This window comes from Cibotium barometz, chromosome 15 (assembly GCF_041138505.1).
Source record: "Cibotium barometz isolate CiBa-2024 chromosome 15, ASM4113850v1, whole genome shotgun sequence".
In the NCBI taxonomy this organism is placed as follows: Eukaryota; Viridiplantae; Streptophyta; class Polypodiopsida; order Cyatheales; family Cibotiaceae; genus Cibotium; species Cibotium barometz.
In genome coordinates, this window is record NC_141060.1 from 10,462,826 (window position 1) to 10,487,257 (window position 24,432).

The 24,432-nt window shown below is 42.8% G+C and overlaps 1 protein-coding gene across 1 annotated transcript in view; it reads right to left on the reverse strand.

Annotated features, from left to right (window-relative positions):
* Window positions 1–23,123: 23,123 nt before the first annotated feature.
* The window catches only part of LOC147630961 (malate synthase-like), a 3,123-nt gene continuing 1,814 nt past the window's right edge, over window positions 23,124–24,432 (reverse strand). Inside the window, exons 4-6 of the mRNA XM_086809002.1 lie at window positions 23,966–24,296; window positions 23,406–23,870; window positions 23,124–23,326 (exon numbers count right to left, since the gene is read on the reverse strand). Coding sequence (XP_086665128.1) covers window positions 23,144–23,326; window positions 23,406–23,870; window positions 23,966–24,296 — 979 coding nt within the window. The 3' untranslated portion in view covers window positions 23,124–23,143. The remainder of the gene's footprint in view (window positions 23,327–23,405; window positions 23,871–23,965; window positions 24,297–24,432) is intronic.

Consider the following 24,432-nt stretch of genomic DNA (forward strand, 5'->3'; position numbering starts at 1 on the left):
TTTCAAAAGACTTATTCTCACTAATTTTGATTTTATGCATAGAAAGATGCATAAAAGAATTTATTTTTATTTCAAAAGAGTTGTTCTCGATAATTTTAATTTTATGCATAGAAAGATGCATAAAGGAATTTATTTTTATTTCAAAAGAGTTGTTCTCGTTAATTTTGATTTTATGCATAAAAAGATGCATAAAGGAATTTATTTTTATTTCAAAAGAGTTATTCCCATTAATTTTGATTTTATGCATAGAAAGATGCATAAAGGAATTTATTTTTATTTCAAAAGAGTTATTCTCATTAATTTTGATTTTATGTATAGAAAGATGCATAAAGGAATTTATAAGAGTGTTATTTCCACTCAAGTTGATTTTTATAAAAAAATGAATGAATGGATAGATGTGATGTGAGTCAGATAAATGAGAATGAATGGATAGATATGTGATTTGAATCAGATAAATGTGAATGAATGGATGGATAGATGTGATGTGAATCAGATAAATGTGAATGAATGAATGGATAGATGTGATGTGAATCAGATAAATATGAATGGATGGATGGATAGATGTGATGTGAATCTGATAAATGTGAATGGATGGATGGATAGATGTGATGTATATTAGATAAATGAGAATGAATGGATGGATGTGATGTGAATCAGATAAATGTGAATGAATGAATGGATGGATGTGATGTGAATCAGATAAATGTGAATGAATGGATGGATGGATGTAATGTGAATAGATGTGATGAGATGTCATGTAAATCAAGATGTAAATGAATGATATGGGATGGATATGGATGTATGTGAAAGAATGGATATGGATGTATGTGAAGAATGGATGTGGATGGATGTGAAGAATGGAAGTGGATGTATGTGAAAGAATGGATGTGGATGTATGTATGTGAAAGGATAGATGTGGATGTATGTGAAAGGATAGATGTGGATGTGTATGTGATAAGTATGGATGAGGATGTATGTGGAAGAATATATGTGGATGTGAATGTGATGGATATGAATGGTGATGAGATGTGATGTAAATGGGATAGATATGAATGATACGGGATGTGATAGCATGTGAATCAGGATGTGAATGAATGATAAGGGATGTGAATGAATGTGATAGCATGTGAATCAGGATGTGAATGAATGATAAGGGATGTGAATGAATGTGATGGCATGTGAATCGGGATGAGAATGAATGGTATGGGATGTGAATGGATGTGATGTGATGTAAATCCGGAAGTGAATGAATGAGATAAGATGTGAAATGGATGTGATAAGATGCGATGTAAATTGGATAGATGTTAATGAATGTGATGTGATGAGATGTATGGGTAAATGCGAGTGGATGAGATCTCATGAGGTTAATTGAGGAAAGAAGTGTTGAGATGGAAAATGATGTGATTGGATGAGAATGGGAGTTTATTTGAAATGAATGTGGATTAAGTAATGTTGATAAATGTGGAAAGACAAGAGTTTGTTATAGAAATTGTATTTATGGCTTGTTTCTAAATGACTGTTTTATGTCAAGAATGCTGGGAAATCGTTTTGACCATCTTGTGATTAAGGTCGTGGAGACCTAGCTGATAAAAATGCAACAGCTGACGGAGAGTGAACGGAGGACGTCTCGCGTAGCAAGGTCGGCTGAGGTCTTCACGATTCAAATGGTGAGCTTCCGGTAGGGTGGATGAGGGACCAAGGAAGCGGCCTATGAGTGAAGCGCTAGGTCACCTGCGAAGGATCCTAGAGGGTGCTGACCATATAGTGCTTGGGCTCTGGGTCACCGATGATACCCACACGTGCGTCGTGGAAGATATTGGAACAAGGAGTAAGAGTTGTTTTTTGAATTCGGGCATGGATGTGGTTGATTGACCTTGCTGGTCCTCAACGGATGAGTCCATGGCTCTTTTATATGGATCCATTGGTTGATCTTGCTGATCTTCAACGGAGATTCCATTTTTGATATGTGAATATATTACCGGTTACTATGAGCTAGGAACTATCGAAAAGGCCTCTGAGTGGACAGGTGGTGAGCGTTCTGGTTACCAATGATGCCATAGGTACACCGACGAAGGAATGATTGGAAATAAGGATCCAACTAGAGATAAGGATTACGATCAGTGACACAAGGGTTTCATTAAATGAGCGTTCTGGTTACAATTGATGCCAGAGGTACACCGACGAAGAAATGATTGGAAATAAGGATTCAACCAGAGATTTTGAGGATTATGATCAGTGACACAAGGGTTTCATTAAATGAATGTTTCTAAAGATAGATAATGCTGAAAAAAAGCAATTTCATATTGGGTGTGTAAGTGGTGTGACTAGTTTTAAGTTTGCATGAATACCCAGCTAAGGGGCCTGGGAACTCTTTTCCCTGGTACCCGGGACAAAATCTAGCCTAATTTTTAATTGGATCCCATCACTACAGTGGTTGGGTGGTGGCTATAACCCAAGGGACTGGATGGGGTTAGGCTGGACTGATGGATTCCTAAAATGAGACTAAAATTTCTGTTGGTACGATAGATGAAGTAAATCCCGGATAAAAATTGTTCTATGGAAAATAATCAATGGCTGTGCCTCTAAATGAGGAAAAAAGCGTTGGTCTCTATGATCCAAGTCCAATCTTTCCCTTGATCTGACTATGGGACTTACGGTATTAACAGATCTTGTTTCTACCTATATTTTGGCTTAGAGAGAGAAAATATTCTAGAGAGAGGTTATTCAATTTTTAGATATTTTTGGATGGAAATATATCTCTTCTTATTAAAATAAATTTCCCCAAAACACAAGTTCAAAAAGGATTTCAGAAGGTGCATTAGAAATAAATTATAATCTGTTTAAAAGGCCTTAGCCTAAGGGTCCAGATTTTTTGAAAATTTTAGATTAAGGTTCTGAGGGGCCAATTAGATTAATCCAAATGTAGGGAGGAGATAAATTGAAGAAATAAAGAAAATCCCCCCAAAAATGAGTAAATAGTCACATAACATGAAGAGTTGACTAAGGACAAGGTTATTAGTTAAAAAAGAAGAGATATTTAGAGGAAATGATGCATTTTTGACACCTCAGTGTGGGGGAATTCCCCTCATGAAGGAGGCGCCTATTTCACATGTGTGGATGAGTTTTAAACTCACAAATAATGAGATATTTTCATCTCTCCTCTCTCTTGTTTCAACTAGATTCAAAAAGAAACTAAACTGACCTAAAAATGGTCAAAAAGTGACCAAACTGGTCTGGAAAATTCTAGAATCAGGTTGTTTGGTTAGAGGCTCACTTTTCCCTATAAATAGAAGCCACCTTCTTTGTAAAAGCTTCATAGTGTTTTATGCACTGTTACTCTACACCCCAGAGCCAAAAACATTGAATTCATTAATAATTCACTTGTTTTTTGACTATTTCCTCTACAAAGAATTGGTGGCCACTCTTGATCCAAGCAAGAGTAGAACCCTCAATCCCTCAAGCCAAAGGATAGCTCACAAAACTCCATGTAAGTTAGAAATTCTACTTTTTTCTAATTCTATTCTATGGTTTTATGATTTCTTGCTTCTTTTAAATTGAAATTTGATGTTATGCCTTGATGGAAAGGCTTCCCCCTTCTCTTCATTGAATTCAGCCCTTCTTTATCCAAGATGTGTAATCAAATAAATAGAGTTAAACCTTCCGTATTGGTTTCTCTTAAAAAAATAGAAATTGATTAAATTAGAGTGCTAAATTCATCTTGGGGTAAATTCTAAGTAGATTTAGAATGTCAAAATTGAGAAATGGTCAGCTGCCATACAAAGGAGGTTATGGCAAAATTTTCTTAAATTTTGTGGAAATAAGTTTTATCTTTATGTTATTCAAAAAGAGTAATCACCTCCGTTTGTGTATTCTAAAAGTGTTATTTTCATTCTATGCATAGAAAGATGCATATTGGAAATATTTTTATTATAAAAGCGTTATTTTCATTAGAAATAATTTCTATGCATAGAAAGATGCATATTGGACATATTTTTATTATAAAAGTGTTACTTTCACCAATATTGGTTTTTATGCATAAAGTGATGCATAAAAGAAATTTTATTATTATTATAAAAGTGTTACTTTCACCAATATTGTTTTTTATGCATAAAGTGATGCATAAAAGAATTTTTTATTATTATAAAAGTGTTACTTTCACCAATATTGATTTTTATGCATAAAGTGATGCATAAAAGATTTTTTTATTATAAAACTGTTACTTACACCAATATTGATTTTTATGCATAAAGTGATGCATAAAAGAAGTTTTTTTCTTTGAGTTATTTTTTTTTCATTACACATATAAAAAAAAGAAACAAAAAAAGGCTTCTCTCTCACACCTAACTGTTACCCCCTCTCTCCTCTCTCTCTCTCTCTCTCTCTCTCTCTCTCTCTTTATCTCCTTTTTGCACAACTTTCTCTTATTCCCCACCCCCTCTCACCAACCAACCCCCCTTGATTCAAGCCAAAAAAAAAACACTCCTAGTTTTCTTTTTCCCATTACAAGCCAAAAAAAAACTTACCCCTCTTCCTTTTCTCTTGTGCGCCCCCCTCTCTTCTCTCCCCCCCCTTCGTCACCCTCACCTGCCAGTGCACCTCTCTCATACACACCAACCAACCCCCTCTCTCCTCACCTCCCCATTGCTCATTCCTCACCCGTCACCTTCACCTCTCCACCCCCTTTCTATCACCCTCCCGCCACCCCCCGTTGCTCATTCCTCACCCATCACCTTTCCCCTCCCTACCCCCTTATACTCACGAGCTCCATTCTCAACTGGCCTCCCTGTGCACCCCCCTCCCTCTCTCTCTTGTGCGGCCTACTCACCCCCGCCCGCTTCTCTCCCTGTGCACCCCCCCTCCCTCTCTCTCTCTTGTGCGGCCTACTCACCCCCGCTTCTCTCCCACCCTCTTTGTTATTTTTAATTATTTATTTTCTCTATTTATTCCGCCGACCCCCTTCCCCCCTTTCTCTCTCATCGAACCGCATCCCCCTCTCCATCTCTCCCCCTATCCCTCGCTCTCATAGTCCACCCTCCTCCTGTGATCTCATTGATCCCTTTTTACCCTCACCCACCAACCTTGTAGCAGTTCGTCGTCCCTGCCACCATAGCCGTCACCATGGAGGAGCGTCTCATCACCACCACCTGAGCGACCAACTGTAGGGCCCGCACCCATGGGTAGACTTCCTCCCCAGGAGTGTCCATCTTCTCCAGCCCACCACCATCACTCTTCTTTGCCCCACCACCAACTACCTCCACCTCTCGGATCCCACTAGTGCGCACCTCTCTTGTGGCCACCATCGACATCGCTAGCATGTCTCGTGCAGCTTCCCCGACAGTCATTGCCACCACTACTGCTCTACGGAGTTGTCATCGCCACTTGCTAAGGTATCATTTCCTCGCCACCCTCTGGGTCCTCCCTTGTCTTGTGTTTTATCATCACATGAGCTTTTCCTAGTAGGGTTGGCTCATTTTGATTCCTTAGACTTCACCCACTGCATCCGAGGATTTATGTAGATCCTTCCTAATGGACCTAGCTACCAAGCACATAGCAACCCTCACACCACCACCTACATAGCTGAGATCTTTCAGTTTCCCACCACTCCCAAGCCTGTAGACGGGATGGGGAATCCCGGGGGATTCTAGAGGATGATTGAGTCCTTAACCTCTAGGGATTAGTCCACTGGGATGATTCCTAGGCAAAAATCCTCTCATGACCTGGCATCCCCCATCATCTCCATGGATGCCATCACCTCGCATTTGATGCTGTGGATAATGTGTTGATGCCTTACAAGCACTCAATGTGCCTGTAAATCAAGGGGCTTTCATGTATTGGATGTATACGTGGCCAGGGGGAAGCACTGTGAAGACTTTGGATGCCTTCATGTGCGTCAATGTACCATGTATGATCAGAAATTGATCTTAAATCAAGGGGCTTTTCAAAATGGTATGCTTGTTGAGCTTGGCAAAGCAGCAGGCAAGACTTTTATGCCTTGAATCCTCAGAAATCAGCTTGCAGTCAAGGGGCTTTTGCCCAATTTCTGTTCGGGACTGTTTTATGCAGTGTTCGGGACTGTAAAAGTCTGATTTTTACTTATTTGGACAGCCAGGAGAGCATTTATTGCTACTGTACCTGCTGGTATAGATTTGGCACTTTGTGCAAGTTTTGGCATGCATGTACACTGATTTGAGTGAGGAAAAGGTTCAATTTCAGCTGCTGTACTTGCCGGTACAGGTTTGGGACATTATTGGTGAGAACTTAGTACTGCTGTACAGTACTTTGGAAGGGCAACAAAGCACATTTAAGGTGCTGTCCTAAATCTGCAGCAACCAGATTTTGGTGTTTTCATCACATACAGTGGGAGAAAAGTTGCATTTGTGCTTCCGCAGTGGGAGATAAAGCTTGGGAGAACAACTGTGAGCACTTTGTGTGCTTTTGGTGCAGTGTTTGCACATTTTGCAGGGAGTCAGGCATTGACAGGTTGCATATTGCTATGGCAATCACAGGTGAGAGCTCTTCATTGCGCCACTTCATCAACCAAATGCACCACAAGATGCAATTGGCTCGATCATACACACCAGTGCCTGAATAGCATTGAGATGAGCCATCTCAATGGATATAGGATCTATCTCCTTTAAGGATATGTACCTACATACATATCAATTACGTGTACTATTTACCAATACATAACTTGTGAGCACATAAGAATTCCAAATAAGCAATATAACTTAGTGAATTGAAGAGAAGATTCATACCTCACCAAGCTTTCCATTTTGTAAATAGTCTCTCTCACCTTCTTGTCTCAACAACCAACTATAGCAATTTGAAGAATAAACTATGCATAGAAAAAAATGGAAGTTAGTATATGAGTGTACAAATTATGTACCACAAAGAGAAAATGAAAAAGCGAATATTTATATACCTGTAATATCTTGTGCCAGTCATGTGTCTTGAGGCCATATAATTGTTCTTCTCCTTTCTTTTTGGCCTTTTTGAAGGCACCCTTCAATGAATGCATTACTCCCATTGGTGTACGAAAAGAGGCAGTCACACTTTTTACCTTATTGTGCTCCCTCCTAGTTAATACCCACGGTGCCTTTGGTAGGACTATTTTACCACTCTCACCTTCAATCGGCCATGCACTTTGAAGGCGTCCAATGTTTTGTAAGTCATCCCTTGCACCCTTTGTATCTCTTTTACACCAATTAAATGGTCCCAAATATTTGTTTGCAACATTCTTGAAGATATGCATGGGACCTAAGAGATGATTGATCTTCATGTCACACTAATATGGAAGTCGAAAGAAGATTGGGTGTCTAGACATCCCATTTGGTGGTAGATTGGGAGTGCTTCTCCATGCCTTAAACCAATCTCTACCTCTCATCACAAGTGGTGAGACATCATGTGGCACATACTTGGGACCTGTTTGGAGGCTTGTATCTCCTAAACTGTATATCTGATGAAGGCACTCTAGGGCTCATCGAAAAGCTGACATCGAGCTCTTCGACTTTGGGCTGTCGTCCGAAGTCCGTCCAAAGTCAAAATTGACCATTTTTGCCTTCGACTTGCAGCCTCAAAAAAACACGTTCCAGCATTAAAGTTTCGACCGTCAAAGTGTAAGCCGTGAAGTTAATAAAAGACTAGGGTCATGTAAAAGGGTAGGAGAAGGGTGTGTATGTGAATGGACTTATGGTCCACTAGCTCACCTATTTAAAGGTGAAGCTAGAAGGCATTATGTAGAGTGCAAAGGCAAAGTTGTATGCATAAGAAACTTAATAAACAAGATTTGTTCTTGTATTTTTTTGGGTCTCTCTCCTCCACTCATCTTGATCTAGCATAAGCACCACAAATTTCAACATGGTATCTAGAGCTAGGCAACTTGCAAGGTGTAGACTAGGTCAAAAAAGTGTTTTTTGAGTGCATCTCATCTGCCCCCAGCCAAGTGGAGGCCCTCCAGCTGCTTGTGTGAAAAGATGCAGGGGGGAAGAGAGCTTGAGCTCTTGCAAGCACACACACACTCACAAAACCCTAATAGAGAACACACAAGGTGAGAGGCTGAATATCTTCTTCTTCTTCACTCAACACTCAACACACCATATACAAGATAAGCCAGTCTCTAGAATGGCTGTCACACAGCCTGTCATCCCACTGGCCGCATATCACCCATGATGTCACCAACCATGCCAGTGGTGTAAGTGTGGGGTCTATCCCCCAGGCGGGTCATCAGTGTCCACGGCCTCACTAGATGAGCTCGATATCTCAACACTCCCCCTCGAGCTAAACTCCATCTCATGTACACCAAGTGAAGCCCTGAATCTGCGGGGTTGTTGCAAGATCAGGGTGTCCAGTTTTATCCAGTTCCTGCTGGACTGGGACAATGCTTGGAGAGCAAATTTTAGGGGGGTGAGGTACTTAAAATGAGATCAAGCAAATAATAGAAAATATGCTTGCCCTTAAATTAACCCAGTATAACTTAAATTAATATAAATTAGTCTAATTAATCAAAATTAATTAAAAATATGATGAAATGATAAACAAATGATCTTTCCATACTTAGAGTGATCCAATTTATTTTTCCATAGATGTACCATTACAAGTACACTAGTCCCTGTAGGTTTTAGATGATTCACATCAAAAATGTAATTTTACTAATTAGATTATTAATATTTGCAGGCCTTCTGATAGTCTGGAAGAATTTTGAAAAAGAGATCATTAAAAATCCAACCATTGGATTTGCAATTTTCACTAACCACCACATTCTACTAATGTCTCAGTATCTACCCACTCTTTTGATCTACAAGATTGAGGACTTTAAGTGGTACCTATTGTGGGTACAAAAAGTGGCGTATATTAAAACACTTTAAAGACCTTGAAATATTTAAAGAAAATAGACAAATATCTTAAAATTTTCTCAAAAAATCAAGTTAAGCTCCATATTAAGTGGTGTAAGTGTGGGGTCTATCCCCCAGGCGGGTCATGAGTGTCCACCGCCTCACTAGACGAGCTCGATATCTCAACATTGTGGAGACCGTATCTTGGCTTGCTCTCAACTAGGAAGTTCAAGAGGACATCCGGGCGCTTCATTTTGTACCGCTAATTGTGCGGTTCTCCCTCAAATCACTGCAGCATTCTCTGTTCAACCCGACGCAGTCTTTTTGCTGTCCTCCTCAGTTCGTACAGCCGTCTGTAGGCAATTGGGAGCTATGAGGGCTTAGGGCTTTTGAAGCCCATAGTATTGAGGCTCCCCAACTCGAGTTTCAGCCCACGAGGAGCAGTAACACGGCGGTTAGAGCCAAAAGACTAGGCTTGCCCACTGTGGTAGCCATTGAAGCTTCCATTATTCAAAATCAAGTGTTTCTTTAACACTAATCTTCTCTTCTTGGCTCTAAATCTCTTAAGTGCTCTTGTGAGGGCTTGTTCTAGATCTTCTTTTGAGTTTGAAGTGGTGGGCACCATCCATGAGGTGTTCATAAGCCTCATTGTCAAGCTTCATCAAGTGTACAAGGTTCCAAGTGTGCTTATTAGCACTAAAAGTGTTGCTAAACACTATTGGTGGGCATAGCCATCAGCAAAGGGGAGCCTCTTGACATTACAGAGTTCTTCTAAGCACTAAGAGTGTTCTTAAACACTAATGGTGCATCTAATCACCAATGCAAGTGTCATTAGACACTAAAAATATGCTCTTAAGCACTAATAGTGTTGCTAAACACTATTAATCACCAAAGAAAGTGTTCTTTGACTCTAATGAAGCTCATCTCCATCAAAATTAGTGGTTGGGCAAACCTAAGTGCTAAACCATAAGCTTCATCAACTTAATCTCTTTTTATGCAACATCCTTGCCTTGATTAAGGGTTGTTGCACTCTTTTAAGCCATTCTCTTTCTACTTAACCAAAACATCACAAATTTTTTGGTTTTCTTCTTCATAAATCAACCCATTAACACTCTTGTAATCTCCCTTCAATACCCGATGTCAAAGGAAAACAACCAAATTAAGAAGTTCTCAGGAGAGGGCTTCCACACTTGGCAAGTTCTTGTCAAGTATAAGATGATGTCCAAAGGTTTTTGGCCATTCATCTCCGGCACTAAGGTTATTGATCGAGCTAAGACTGAAGATATTGAAGATGATGAGAGGGCACAAGCCATCATCATGCTCCATCTCTTGATGAGGATCTTATTCACCATGTGGACCAGCTTCCAACAATTGCAAAGGAGAAATGGGATGAGCTTTGACAAGCTCTATGGAGCTCGTGGTAAGAATTCCAAGATCTCACTTAAAATTGAAGTTTTCAGCTTGGAGCTCAAAGAGGGAGACGGCATTGGAGCCTTTATCTCTCACTTGAAGGGCCTTATGACTCAACTTGCATCAGTGAATGTGAGAATGGATGAAGATGGTGCAGTGGCTGTTTTGTTAAAAGCAGTCAAGAAGGTGTACCCTACCTTAGTCACCACCCTGAAGAACATACCTAATCCCACCCTTGAAGGAGTCATTCAATCTTGTCTTGATGAAGAAAAGAGGCCAAAGGGAGGAGCTGAATCTTCAATTGCATCCACTCCATTGAATATCGAACAAGCTTTGTCACATCAAGTGAGCAAAGTAAGGTGTACCCATTGCAAAAAGGTAGGTCATATCACTTCTAAATGTCCTAAACAAAGAGTCAGAGGCTAACTTTGCATCAGTCTCTAACTCCATTGAGAAATTGTTTTAAATCTCAATGTAGCAACACCTATATTCCTAACCTTCTACGCCTAATGTTATAAAGGCAACCTATGTGTCCAATACCACCTATTCCAATTTTTTTCATAGTTGGTATTGAGGGAGGGTATTAAAAGACTAAGGTCATGTAAAAGGGTAGGAGAAGGGTGTGTGTGTGAATGGACTTATCGTCCACTAGCTCACCTATTTAAAGGTGAAGCTAGAAGGCATTATGTAGAGTGCAAAGGCCAAGTTGTATGCATAAGCAACTTAATAAACAAGATTTGCTCTTGTATTTTTTGGGTCTCTCTCCTCCACTCATCTTAATCTAGCATAAGCACCACGAATTTCAACGAAAGTCAGGCTCTGAAAGTTCAGGTTGTGAAAGTGTAGGTCCATTGGCCAAAAAAAGGGCTCTAAAAACCACCTCTGTTTGGAGGCTTGTATCTCCTAAACGGTCGTTCAGAAGTCAAAATTGACCATTTTGGTCTCCGACCAGCAGCCTCAAAAAAAAAAGTTCCGGTGAGTTCCAACCCTCAAAGTGTAGGCTGTGAAAGTCAGGCCGTGAAATTTCAGGTTGTTGAAAGTTCAGGCCGTGAAAGTGTAGGCCGTGAAAGTTCAGGCCGTGAAAGTTTCGGTCGTGAAAATCCAGGCCATGAAGTTCTCTCCGTGACAGTTCCAGCCCGTGAAAGTGCAGGCCGTGAAAGTATAGGCCGTAAAGTATAGGCCGTGAAAGGGCAGAGTGCAAGCCCTAAAAATTTAGGCCGTGAAAGTGCATGCCATGAAAGTGCGGCCCTAAAAGTGCAGGCTGTGAAAGTTTCGACCGTGAAAGTTTAGGCCGTGTGAAAAGTAAGACGTGAAGAAAAAAATCGGACTTAATATTCCGTAAAGTCCAGTTCATGGCGTGAACCATTTAACGTTTCACGGCGTTATTAAAAAAAATCCAAATTTAATATTCCGTGGAGTCCGGTTTCACGACATGAAACATTGAACGTTTCACGGTGTGAAAACCTAAGGTTTCACGAAGAAAAAAATTATAAAACTCGTGAAGTTTGTCGACGTGAAAAGGGGTCCGTCAACTTTGGAAACCACACCAGTTTGGAGGCCCGTATCTTCTAAACTGTAAGTCCAATGAAGGTGCTCTAGGGCTCATCGAAAAGCTGACATCGAGCTCTTCGACTTTGGACTCAATCGTCTGAAGTCAAAATTGACCATTTTGGTCTCCGACCAGTAGCCTCCAAAAAAAACTCTGGGGTGAAAGTTTGGGTTGTAGTTTAGGCCATGAAAATGCAAGCCGTGAAAGTGCAGGCTGTGAATGTTCAAGCCGTGAATGTGCAGGCCATGAAAGTTCGGTCGTGAAAGTGCGGACCGTGAAAGTTCTCTTCGTGAAAGTTCTGGCCATGAAAAGAGGACTCTTGAAACCACCCCTTTTTGGAGGCTTGTATCTCCTAAACCGTATATCCAATGAAGGCGCTCTAGGGCTCATCGGAAAGCTGACATCGAGCTCTTCGACTTTGGACGCGGTCGTTCGAAGTCAAAATTGACCATTTTGGCCTCCGACTAGTAGCCTAAAAAAAAACATTCCGGCGCGTGAGTTTCGACCGTCAAAGTGTAGGCCGTGAAATTTCAGGTCGTGAAATTGCAGGCCGTGAAAGTTCCGACCGTCAAAAGCTAGGCCGTGAAGTTTTGGCCGTGAAAGTCAGGCCGAAAGTATAGGTCGTGAAAGTGCAGGCCGTGAAAGTGCAGGTCGTGAAAGTCCGGCCGTGAAAGTTCCGGCCGTGAAAGTCCAAGCGGTGAAAGTACCGGCTGCTGTGAAAGTGCAAGCCGTGAAAGTGTGGCCGTGAAAGTTCTGGCCCGTGAAAGTGCAAGCCGTGAAAGTTCCAGGCTTGAAAAGTCAGACATGAAAAAAAAATCAGATTGAATATTCGTAAACACCCAGCAATTAAATTCCCAGTCAACACTTCATACAAGCTTCTTCCGACACAGAAGCCTTTACTCACACAACCTTACAAACACTGTGGCTTGGATTTACTGCCAAGGGAATTCAACCACGGCCTCACTGCCTCTGGAATTACAACCTTGTGTCTGACAACCAAGCCTCTTCAGCCAGTCAACCCATACGTCTCTGCACTGCACTCTCTCTGTCCCCTCTTCTGTAGTTGGCGGAGTCTTCCTCTCTCCCTTCGCTGCAGTTGGAGTCACCAGCCACCGTAGAGTCTCACCAGCCGTCGTAGGTGACTCCCACCTGTCTCCAGCCCACAAATCGGCACCTCTACTACAGTCAGCAAAAGCCTCTCCTTCTACCTTCGCTAACCCACAGCCCCTTGACTCTGCTTTTCAAAGGCCACCACCTCATGTTGGCACCATCTGCCACCACTGCCTGTAACCCCTTCCGCTATCTCTACCCCAGTCGGCGTCTTCTTTCTGTCACCAGCAGCTGTGCCAACACCAACTGCTCGTCGGCTCCCTCTCCTCCTTCGCTTGCATTAGTCACCACCATGACCCTCAACCCATCTCACTGCTCTGTGTACTGGCTGCGCTAGCAAAACCCAAGCAACCCCTTCATCATCGCCAGTGCCCTTGCCAGACAGCTCCTCTGGCCGACAAAACCAAAACCAAGGCCACCTCTGGTCTTCGCCTGCGCGCTATCTGCCACATCATCCCCAGTTGTCGATAGCAGCTCTACAGCCAACCTCACCTCTCCTTGCGCCTGTGCGACGGCTGCATCCGGCCACCTTCACACACTCTTCTAGTCACGACGGCTCCCCTCTACAGCGCCAGCCCCTACTGTGTGCTACCATTGGCGTGCTCAGAGGGTCCCCTCGTTCGGTGCAGTCCACCCAGTAGTTCAAGCGACTTCGTTACTAGCCAGCCCACACTCCACGCCTCTCTGCCTCTAGAAGCGGCTACCACACGTTGGCACCTTATATTTGGAAATCACGCGCTCGCCATGTTGCTGCAGCCGATTTCCTTGGTCACCTTTTTTATAAAATCACATAGTATTAATTAAGGCCCTTGTGTATTAAGGTCTCTTTTGCTCCATGCACACCTTGCCACCTTCTCCGTCCATTTCACACCATGTTCAAGGTAACATTGGCCCCCTTCCATATTTAATTGCCCCCCATGCTTCTACACCTTTGAATACAGCTTACGAGTGCCCAGTTTCTTTGGGGACGTGCACACATTCAAAGCTACCGAGTGGCTGATACCACCTCCAACAGACCACGCTCCGGACAAACCTGCACAAACCTACTACCAAGCCATCCACCTTGTACATCTGCCAAGGCATTTCAGGGCAAAGCCTTTATACATGCCATGCATCCATATGTACACAAGCCCAAAACACCTTTCAGATTTTTGCCTGACATACTTTGCCAACCCCCCTATCTGCTAGAGCATTTATGCTCAGCAGCACGATCAAAAGGAAACTGCTGTAATTCCCCATCCCATTTTCCAACATCTGTGAAAAATAATGGCTGCATCACTACATACCAAACATCAACCATATGTGCCACAAAATCATTTTCATCCATCATTTGATAAGCATTCACAGACTCTGACCACGCAGCATCATCCTCAAGCCTTTGCTCTTCGAATAAACCATAAAAGAACACTTCACCCACAACAAACCTCCCTGTCTTCAAAACCTGTGGCATTGCAACATTTAGCATCCAATTCATCATTACCAATGAAGGCGAGGTTCCAACATTTTGACCTTTATGCACACAAAAATCCACATCCTTTCCAACAGCAGTGTCCACAAGCACTTCCAACTCTTGTAATTCAGGCATCTCTTCACAAACATACAACTCAACTGGTTCAAAATCTTTGTCATCCATGGACTTTGTCTTTAGCATTTCAGCAATACGCAAAGAAGCCTTAGTTACACTCTCAACCATATTTGCATCCATGTCTATCTCTGGCTCCTGTTCATCAAGGCTAGCAACTTCCCACATATCATCCTCAAGCACAATACTCACATCACAACGCTCTTCATCAGCCCAATCTACATGCATACCTTCTTGAGTGTTGCCAACCCCCCCTGTATCATTGCCCAAAGACTCCCCAGCACATAATGCATCAAATGGAAAAACATCCACATCATTCATCGCAGGTACCATACCACCATCAAGCTGTCCAAGAAAATCCATAATAATAGGATCTTCCTCCATGCTCTCCTCATCTGCATTGCAAACCATCTTCACTTCATCACAAGTCTCTACCCCATCCTCCTCCCTTGTAGAATCTGGCAGAGAATCATCCTTAAAGCATTCTGTATCCAACTCCTCTTCCTTCTTATCATCAGCCAATCCCAAGGCATCATCCCCTTTATTTCCATGTGCATGCATGTCATCCAGATCCGAATGCAAATGATCTTCAATAGAGCATTCCAAATCACTGTCATGAATAGCCATGACGTCCAAATCCAAAGAAGAATCCACTGGCAACTCCTCATCTACAAAAGTCTCAAACCTTGACCTAGATTCCTCATCCTGCTTTTCATCCACCTTCACATGCTTTAAAGACTTTGGAAAAAAATCAAAAGGCACATAAAACATCCCCCTTTGTACCTGTATAGGCCTTTGAGGTTCCTGTCTAATCAAACTTTGTATAGGACTCTTATCCACCTCAACCAAATTTACATGCATATCCCTTGGGCAGACACAAAACCTTCATGCGGATAAATACCCATCTCCATCTGCTTCAAAATCTTGCTTTCCTTTTCCCTAGCAACCCTAACTGCATCATCAAATGACTTGGGATTCTTCAACTCAACCCTGACCTTCAAATGGGGTAACAAACCATCAATAAACAAGCTTTTCTTCATAAACATAAGAGGAACTTCCTGCTTTAATGTCGTACACCACTTACTCCATAGACATGTAAATACATACCTTCACAAAATCATCCAGTGGTTGCCCATGGACCTACTTCAAGATGCTCAACTCCTGCCAAAGCACACTAGGCTCCTCCGCTTGTTGAAAATGCTCCAAAAGGCCTTCTTTCAACCTGTCTAAGGTCAAAACACCATGTATCTCATATGCTACATCCTGTGCTTCAAAATCTTTAAGCCAACTTCGGGCATCTCCCTTCAAGAAAATCGTTACTAACCTCAAAACCTGCTCTTCATCTGTAACATGATTGCTAATGCATGCCAACTCTATTTGCTCCAAAAAGTCAAACACATCTTCACCCTTCCTGCCATGAAATTCTGGATAAGACCACATCATGAAAACCTGTAAAAATACCTGAGCTCTCCTCAGTGGGGGCACCAGAAAGCTGTCGAAAATTTCGGACACGGAATCACCTGCCTCTATAGCTGTCCCTCCAACAGCCTTGGAAATACTAACACCAACGGGGGCACCACCAGCCACCGGCTGGAACACTTCTCTCACGGTTCACCACACCACCCACACCAGAAAGACAGCACAAAAATGGGCACCATAAACAAAGTAAACACCCAGCAATTAAATTCCCAGTCAACACTTCATACAAGCTTCTTCCGACACAGAAGCCTTTACTCACACAACCTTACAAACACTGTGGCTTGGATTTACTGCCAAGGGAATTAAACCACGACCTCACTGCCTCTGGAATTACAACCTTGCGTCTAACAACCAAGCCTCTTCAGCCAATCGACCCATACGTCTCTGCACTGCACTCTCTCTGTCCCCTCTTCTGCAGTTGACGGAGTCTTCCTCTCTCCCTTCACTGCAGTTGGAGTCACCAGCCACCGTAGAGTCTCACCAGCCGTCGCGTAGGCGACTCCCACCTGTCTCCAGCCCACAAATCGGCACCTCTACTACAGTCAGCAAAAGCCTCTCCTTCTACCTTCGCTAACCCACAGCCCTCGACTCTCTGCTTTCAAAGGCCGCCACCTCACGTTGGCACCATCTGCCACCGCCTGCAATCCCTTCCGTTATCTCTACCCGAGTCGACGTCTTCTTTCTGTCACCAGCAGAGCTGCGCCAACACCAACTGCTCGTCGGCTCCCTCTCCTCCTTCGCTTGCATCAGTCACCACCATGACCCTCAACCCATCTCATTGCTCTGTACTGGCTGCGCTAGCAAAACCCAAGCAACCCCTTCGTCATCACCAGCGCCCTTGCCAGACAGCTCCTCTGGCCGACAAAACCAAAACAAAGGCCACCTCTAGTCTTCGCCTCCGCTATCCTCCACGCCGTCTCCAGTTGTCAACAGCAGCTACAACCAGCCTCACCTCTCCTTGCACCTGTGGCTACATCCGGCCACCTTCACACTCTCTTTTGGTCACGGTAGCTCCCCTCTACAGCGCCAGCCCCTACTGTCTGCTACCGTTGGCGTGCTCAGAGGGTCCCCTCGTTCGGTGCAGTCCACCCAGTAGTTCAAGTGACTTCTTTACTAGTCGGCCTACACTCCATGCCTCTCTGCCTCTAGAAGCGGCTACCACACGTCGGCACCTTATATTTGGAAATCACGTGCTCGCCATGTTGCTGCAGCCGATTTCCTTGGTCACCTTTTTTATAAAATCACATAGTATTAATTAAGGCCCTTGTGTATTAAGGTCTCTTTTGCTCCATGCACACCTTGCCACCTTCTCCATCCATTTCACACCATGTTCAAGGCAACATTGGCCCCCTTCAATATTTAATTGCCCCCCATGCTTCTACACCTTCGAATACAGCTTACGAGTGCCCAGTTTCTTTGGGGACGTGCACACATTCAGAGCTACCGAGTGGCTGATACCACCTCCAGTAGACCACGCTCCGGACAAACCTGCACAAGCCTACTACCAAGCCATCCACCCTGTACATCTGCCAAGGCATTTCAGGGCAAAGCCTTTATACATGCCATGCATCCATATGTACACAAGCCCAAAACACCTTTCAGATTTTTGCCTGACACCAGTCAAAATCTATTATTTGAAAATCATGCACAATATGTATATATAGATACATAGATACACACACACACACACACACATATATATAACCACAGAATTTGATTTTTTTAGAATTAATATTGTTTTAAAAATGTAAATTACTTTAAAACGATCAAAATTAAAAGATGGCCAACTTATTTAAGGGTGTTAATCACCATTCATTTCATATGTACTTTGTTGTGTCATTCGTTTTTGTTCTTGTGTACTTTTTTTTGTTCCTCTTTATAATGAGTTGCACAATCTCCTTCTTATCTTCTGAGAAGAATCTATGTTTCAATGGTCGAGTTCTTGTGAGTGCAAAGTTCTACCAAGGCATTTCAGGGCAAAGCCTTTATACATGCCATGCATCCATATGTACACAAGCCCAAAACACCTTTCAGATTTTTGCTTGACACCAGTCAAAATCTATTATTTGAAATCATGCACAATATGTATATATAGATACATAGATACACACACACACACACACACATATATATAACCACAGAATTTGATTTTTTTAGAATTAATATTGTTTTAAAAATGTAAATTACTTTAAAACGATCAAAATTAAAAGATGGCTAACTTATTTAAGGGTGTTAATCACCATTCATTTCATATGTACTTTGTTGTGTCATTCGTTTTTGTTCTTGTGTACTTTTTTTTGTTCCTCTTTATAATGAGTTGCACAATCTCCTTCTTATCTTTTGAGAAGAATCTATGTTTCAATGGTCGAGTTCTTGTGAGTGCAAAGTTCTTACAAGAGCAAGTAGCTCCCTTGTCATTCTATGGCTTGCAAAATATTGGGTCCCAAGAGTTTCATGTCCCTCTAGAGCCAACCTCTAATCATGATAGGGAGGAGTTCTAGATACTTGATGACTTTCTTTTGGACAATTACTCCACAATAGTTGATGCTTTATTAAACTCAAACCCACAACCAATAGCCATCTTAGATAGCTTGCCCAAGAGGACTTCCAACTCAGTCTAATGTGATAGATTTATGTAGCCCCTTACAAGATAACAACCAAACTGGTGCATCAACCTCGTCCACTGTTGCAAGAGAAGATGGTAAGATAATTTTGGAATACCTTTGGAGCATGAAGAAGGAAAAGATATTAACAAAGATTTTGTTGAATGTCAAAGAGGTTATCAAGGCCGTGGAGATTCCTAGGAAATATAACATTTGGCGATATTGCATTTGATTTCCCACCAACCATGGGAAATCGTGCAAGAATGGACTCCACGGAGCATAAGTATGATCCCCACTGGTGGTCAAAGCACTACAAACCTCTAACATTACCCTCCCTGGAGTGTGTTGGAGAAGCCATTGTCTAGGTATAGTTTGAAGTGTGTGAATGAGCTTTCCCTGGGCGTACAGAACGATAGGGTCTCAAATACATCACATTTTATTGGAAGCATGCTAAAGGCACTGACCATTGGAGAGGAGTGCAACAATGCATCTGGAAATCTCCTTTGCCATTACTGCTCAGTTTCGGTGATGTGCATCACTGCATGCAATTGCTAAATCTATTATGTGATGCACTCCGACAATATGATGAGTCGATTAATAATACACATCGGTCTCCATCAACATAATGTACGGGCAGGCACATCAAAGGCACTAACTGATAGGACAAAGCAAATGGTATCTAGGGTGTTAGGAGTAGATCGTAATGCCGGGGCAAGAAAGGTATAAATGTGTGTGTGTGTGTGTGTGTGTGTGTGGCAAAAGAAATCGTGATGGCAGCGCTAGTGCAAGAAGGTGGTTCCTCACATTTCATTGGGAATAAGAGCTCATCAACATTGCAAAGAACATGGGACCACTTGTCGAAGACAGTTGGTAAGCTAATTTGGTTGGGTAGTTATGTCTTTGTAGAAGAGTTATTAAAATATAGATAAGTAAAGTGTGAAACTTGAACAATTTTCGGAGGTCAGTTCACTGTAGCCTGACACGGGCCTTCTAAAGGAGAGATTTGGCTTGGATGCACTTTTGAAGTTGAAACCAGAGTACATTTATGACTTTTCATAGAAACAGGTTCCCAAGACAAGAGTCCTCAGGTGAGAAGTGCTTTTTTTTTCAAGATGTCCACCATTGGAGCCACTTCAGGGTTGGATTTGGTAAATCAAATGCAATGGACCGGCTCTCGAGACCTACGATATGCATGGATACAATTTCACCACACCCGACAAACATCAGATTGGATGCCCATGACTTGTCATGTGTATGATCCAAGTTAGCATATTACGAATGTGGAGTATAAAAGTAGTCAGAGGTGGTCAAGTGTGTTACATCGTAAATGACTAGAGTTTTCATGCAGCATGCACGATCTTCTAACAATTGCGACATGTGAAATAAAAGAGGAGGATATGGAGGTCCAATGTCTGTTCTGGGAATGCATTAATGAGTTAATGGCAAACCATGGTTGTGAAAGCACAAATTTCTTTGGTTTCATGGCAGATGAGGCTTAGGCTAACTAGAATGTAGTTCTACATTTGTTCAATGGTGGGATGAATAACGTCTTGACACATAAGAAGAGGTCTTGCATATTGGAAAGCATGGTTGCCCACACAAAAAAGTATGTGTGCACTACATCTCAAGGAGAGAACAAAGCAATGTGCGAGAAGTGGACCATGTCTCCTACCAGTGAAGCTGCCTCAGTAGAGGCTCGATTGATACGGTGGCACAATGGTCATGTGATGGATAGGAATATGCTAGCAAAATGGACTCATTGTGATTGTATTTTTATTTTGTTTGTTGCAAAGTAGAGTACACCTCTTCCACTACTATAAATATAGAGATAAGCTCCATAGCACTTTGTTAATCACCATTGCCACCAAGCCTTGTTAGTAGAGTACACCACCCACAACCCTCCTTCGTATTGTTTGTGATGACCTCATCAAATATTAGCATTGAAGTTATTGTTGCACGTATCGCGAGAGAGGCCACCAATGCGGAGGTCAAGCAGAAGACCATAGATGGTGCACAAGCATGGAAAGGTCTCACATCCTTCACTTCCTGGTAATGATGATGATATTTTTCTAGTGAAGACGTGGGCTTAATTGCGATATGGTGAGCCATAGTTTTATTGATGATGTGTTTGAGTGTGTCTTGCTAGAGGAAGTGCAGAAGGGTACAAACGTCATTTGCTTACTTTGTGCCTTCACTCCGGAGGATAAGCGAGGCCCATAGAAGTAAAGATGATGGTGTATAACATTTCTGTCTTTAGAATTTGTACGTGAATGAACTTGGTTTTATTTTCATTTTGAAGCAATAATCTCAATGTAGAGGATGTATTGTTGTCATATTTTTCTCTCTCTCTCTCCCTCTCCCTCTCCCTCTCCCTCTCAAATTATTATGTCATGAATCTCTCTCCACCTCTCTTCATCCCTCTCTCTTGATGGAGAGGGGAGGGAATCTTTTTTGAATCCACTTGCCCAATTCCAAAAAAGCACTCGCTAGAAAATGCTCACTAGAAAAAATCCGCCCCTCGGGGATGCCCACTTTTCCATATGCCTTCAAAAACTTCTTTCCACCATCTCGATGATTTAGCCATTGCCCAAAGCAGGTTTCCATGCTCGTGAATCCAAGGTCAAGCCAGCAAATAACAATATGCTTTCCTTGCTGATAACTTGGCCAGTGGGAGCAAATGTTGCAGTTCATGATTTTGCAAACACCAATCTCACTAGAAAAGAGAGTACATGTCCGTGGCGTCAAGCACATCTTATATAACAAATATCCCCTTTTGCGAAAGAAAGCAAGCTTTTCTAGGTGCCAAAATTGCTAGAGGCGGATGGAAAATGCGACTCCAATGCCATCCCCATTAGTCTCATGGAGTTTCCATCTGGGGCTAGGTCTCCTAGTGAACCGAATCTAGCACTTTTTTCTAGTCCGACAAAACCAACCTTGAGTAGAGGACAAACCTAGAATCTTTCCCTCAAAAGCACGAAACACCATCCAATGGCCAAAAGCATTTGCTTTATACTAGTCTACATTAGGCACAATACGGTTTTTTCCTGCGAAGACAAATCATCGATAACATTGCAAATGGATACATAGGGATGGAATATGTGAAATATATAGATCAGGTAGACATCGAAAAAGCCTTTGATTCAATTCACTAGGACTTCATATCTGCAACTATGCAAAAATTGGGGTTTGGGCCAAAAATGCATAATGTGATTTACTGGCTATACCAAGACAGCACAACAACCTCTTTACTGGCTATACCAAGACAACACAACAACCTCTTTACGAGGCTCGGAATTGTCTGAGGAGTGGACACTGGGGAGATCCGTCTGATAGGGATGCTCTCAGAGTGCCCTATTATATGCCATAGCAACACATCCTTTGTTGACAATTTGACATAACAAAAACGGTTGCATGGACTAAAACTCTCAAATGGGTCTCACTTTGTGGCACAAGCATATGCTAATGACTCCTTCTTGCCGAGAAATAAGACTTCCGATGTGGTGGCTTTGATGGAGTAGGGTTGCATATAAATTTCATGAAATCTAAATTGCTGCCTTTGAAAGATTGTCATTGGCATTCCATTGTATGGCCATGTCAAATAGTACATCCCAATCAGATTGTGCGGCACTTGGGCTACCCATTGCGTTGGAATGTTGCATTGAAAGAAGACATGACGGCATGCGTAATGCAAAGGCTGCATGAGAAATTGGCCTATTGGAAAATGTCAACTTGGCCTTTGCATGTCCGTTTACGCATAGTTGCTATGGCATATATTGAATTCTTTCTGCCTTTGCTACCATGGAGAAAACAAAAAATTGATGCATTCATGTCGGGAGGCAATTGGGATACTATGGAAAACCAGTAATAGACATAAAGGGTTACATTTACTACTCGTTACAAAAATATGTTCGCCCAAAATATATGGTGGCTCAATATATCCTGAACTTACATTTTCACATGCGGGCACGCAAAGTTACATTGCTCAGTGTACGCATGATTGGAACTACACCCCCCCCCCCCCCCCCCCCCCCCCCAAACACACACACACACACAACGTGAATAAACCCCCTCTTTCTTTTATACACGCAACAAACTTACTCACCACCACGTCCCCTCTTCTCCCCAGCCACCCATCCCCACACAGATTGACACCACCCACCCCCACACAGATTGACAAAGAATCATACAAGGTGTCTTTACGTAGCATAGCCACTCAAATAAGCATGAGATTGCATGGGCAAAAAAGTACAATAAAGCAATGCGTGCGCGTGTGTGCGTGCGCGTGTGAGAGAGAGAGGGGACGTCATAGCGTCAACGGACCCCTGGAGCCCCCGACGCGTAAACTGCTACACCAGCACCACACACAACTTTCAATTTTCTTTCAAGATGTTGAAAACACGTGTATGCTCAAGCAAATCTTTCATTTATTACAGAGTCTTCAAACTTCTCAAAAGCCCAGCACGAGTATCTATTACAAAGCTTATTATGTAGTCCCCCCCCCCCCCCCCCCCCCCCCCCCCCCCCCCAAAAAAAAAAACAAAACAAAACAAAAACGCGCGACATAGAAGCAATTGCAGGCCTAGAGACTAGATAGCGGCACATATTCCACAATGTGTCGGTATGCATCTAGTGTGAGAAAATCATCCAGCTCAGGTGTGATGCATTGTCGTGCAAACATGCGGGCAGCCTCCTTGTATCGACCTGTGTTGAACTTCTTGCGACCCACTTCGACGCAAACACGCAGCATTTCCTCCTCCAGAACCTGGAGGTTATACACAGGTTAATTTCTGCACTCATCTGAGTGAACATTTGTGCATACTATAGAGCAGGAAGTCAAATACCTTGGCAAAGAGCTGCTTTGTGACCTTCATCGGCACTGCCTCGCCATTCAGCAATGCCTCATATTTAATCCACTGCCAATTCTGCACCCTGCTGATCTCTGCAGTCGCAGCATCCTCCATAAGGTTGTAGAGTGGCACCGACCCCGTCCCGGACAGCCATGCAGCAAGATACTGGATCCCCACACGTGTGTTGAGCCTGAGGCCATCCAATGTCCGGTCGCCCCTTGGCATTTGCAGCAGATCATCTTCAGTTATCTTTACATCCTCTCTCTTCACATCTAGCTGATTAGGTTTGTTACCAGGTATATGCTGGTCAAATACTTGTGTCACTAGTTTGATTAGCCCAGGGTGTGCCGCCCATGTGCCGTCGTGCCCAGCTTTTACTTCACGTAGCTTGTCCGCTCGTACTAGTTCCATAGCCGCCTCATTTGCTTTTGCATCATCTCTGATGGGTATCTGAGCAGCCTGCAAATGACACATTAACACAAGAAAGTCAGCCTAGGCCCTACTCATGCATGTGCATGTAAATGCATGCTAAATTATAGAAAGAAATTTGTTACCATTCCGCCCATGGCATGCACGCCATGCTTGTGGCATGTTTGAATGAGAAGCTCGGTGTAGCTCTTCATGAAGTGCTGGCTCATGCCCACAAGTACGCGGTCCGGAAGGAGCCTGTCCAGGTGGCTCCGGAACGTTTTCACATAGCTGAATATGTAGTCCCAACGCCCGCAGTTAAGCCCGGCTGAGTGCTGCCTTAGCTCATACAGGATCTCATGCATTTGGAAAACTGCTGGGAGTGTCTCTATGAGCACAGTTGCCCTTATGCTCCCTTTTGGTACACTTAGAAGGTCCTGTGCTTTCCCAAAGACTGAGTTCCACAAAGCCGCCTCCCTGGAAATTTGTACCAATGGGTGTTAAATACTCTCCTTACAAGTAAACATATATGTAAACGTGTGGCGCGCGCGCGCACACACACACACACACATTCACACATGGATATAAATGTGACTCTGTGAGTGCGCACGCA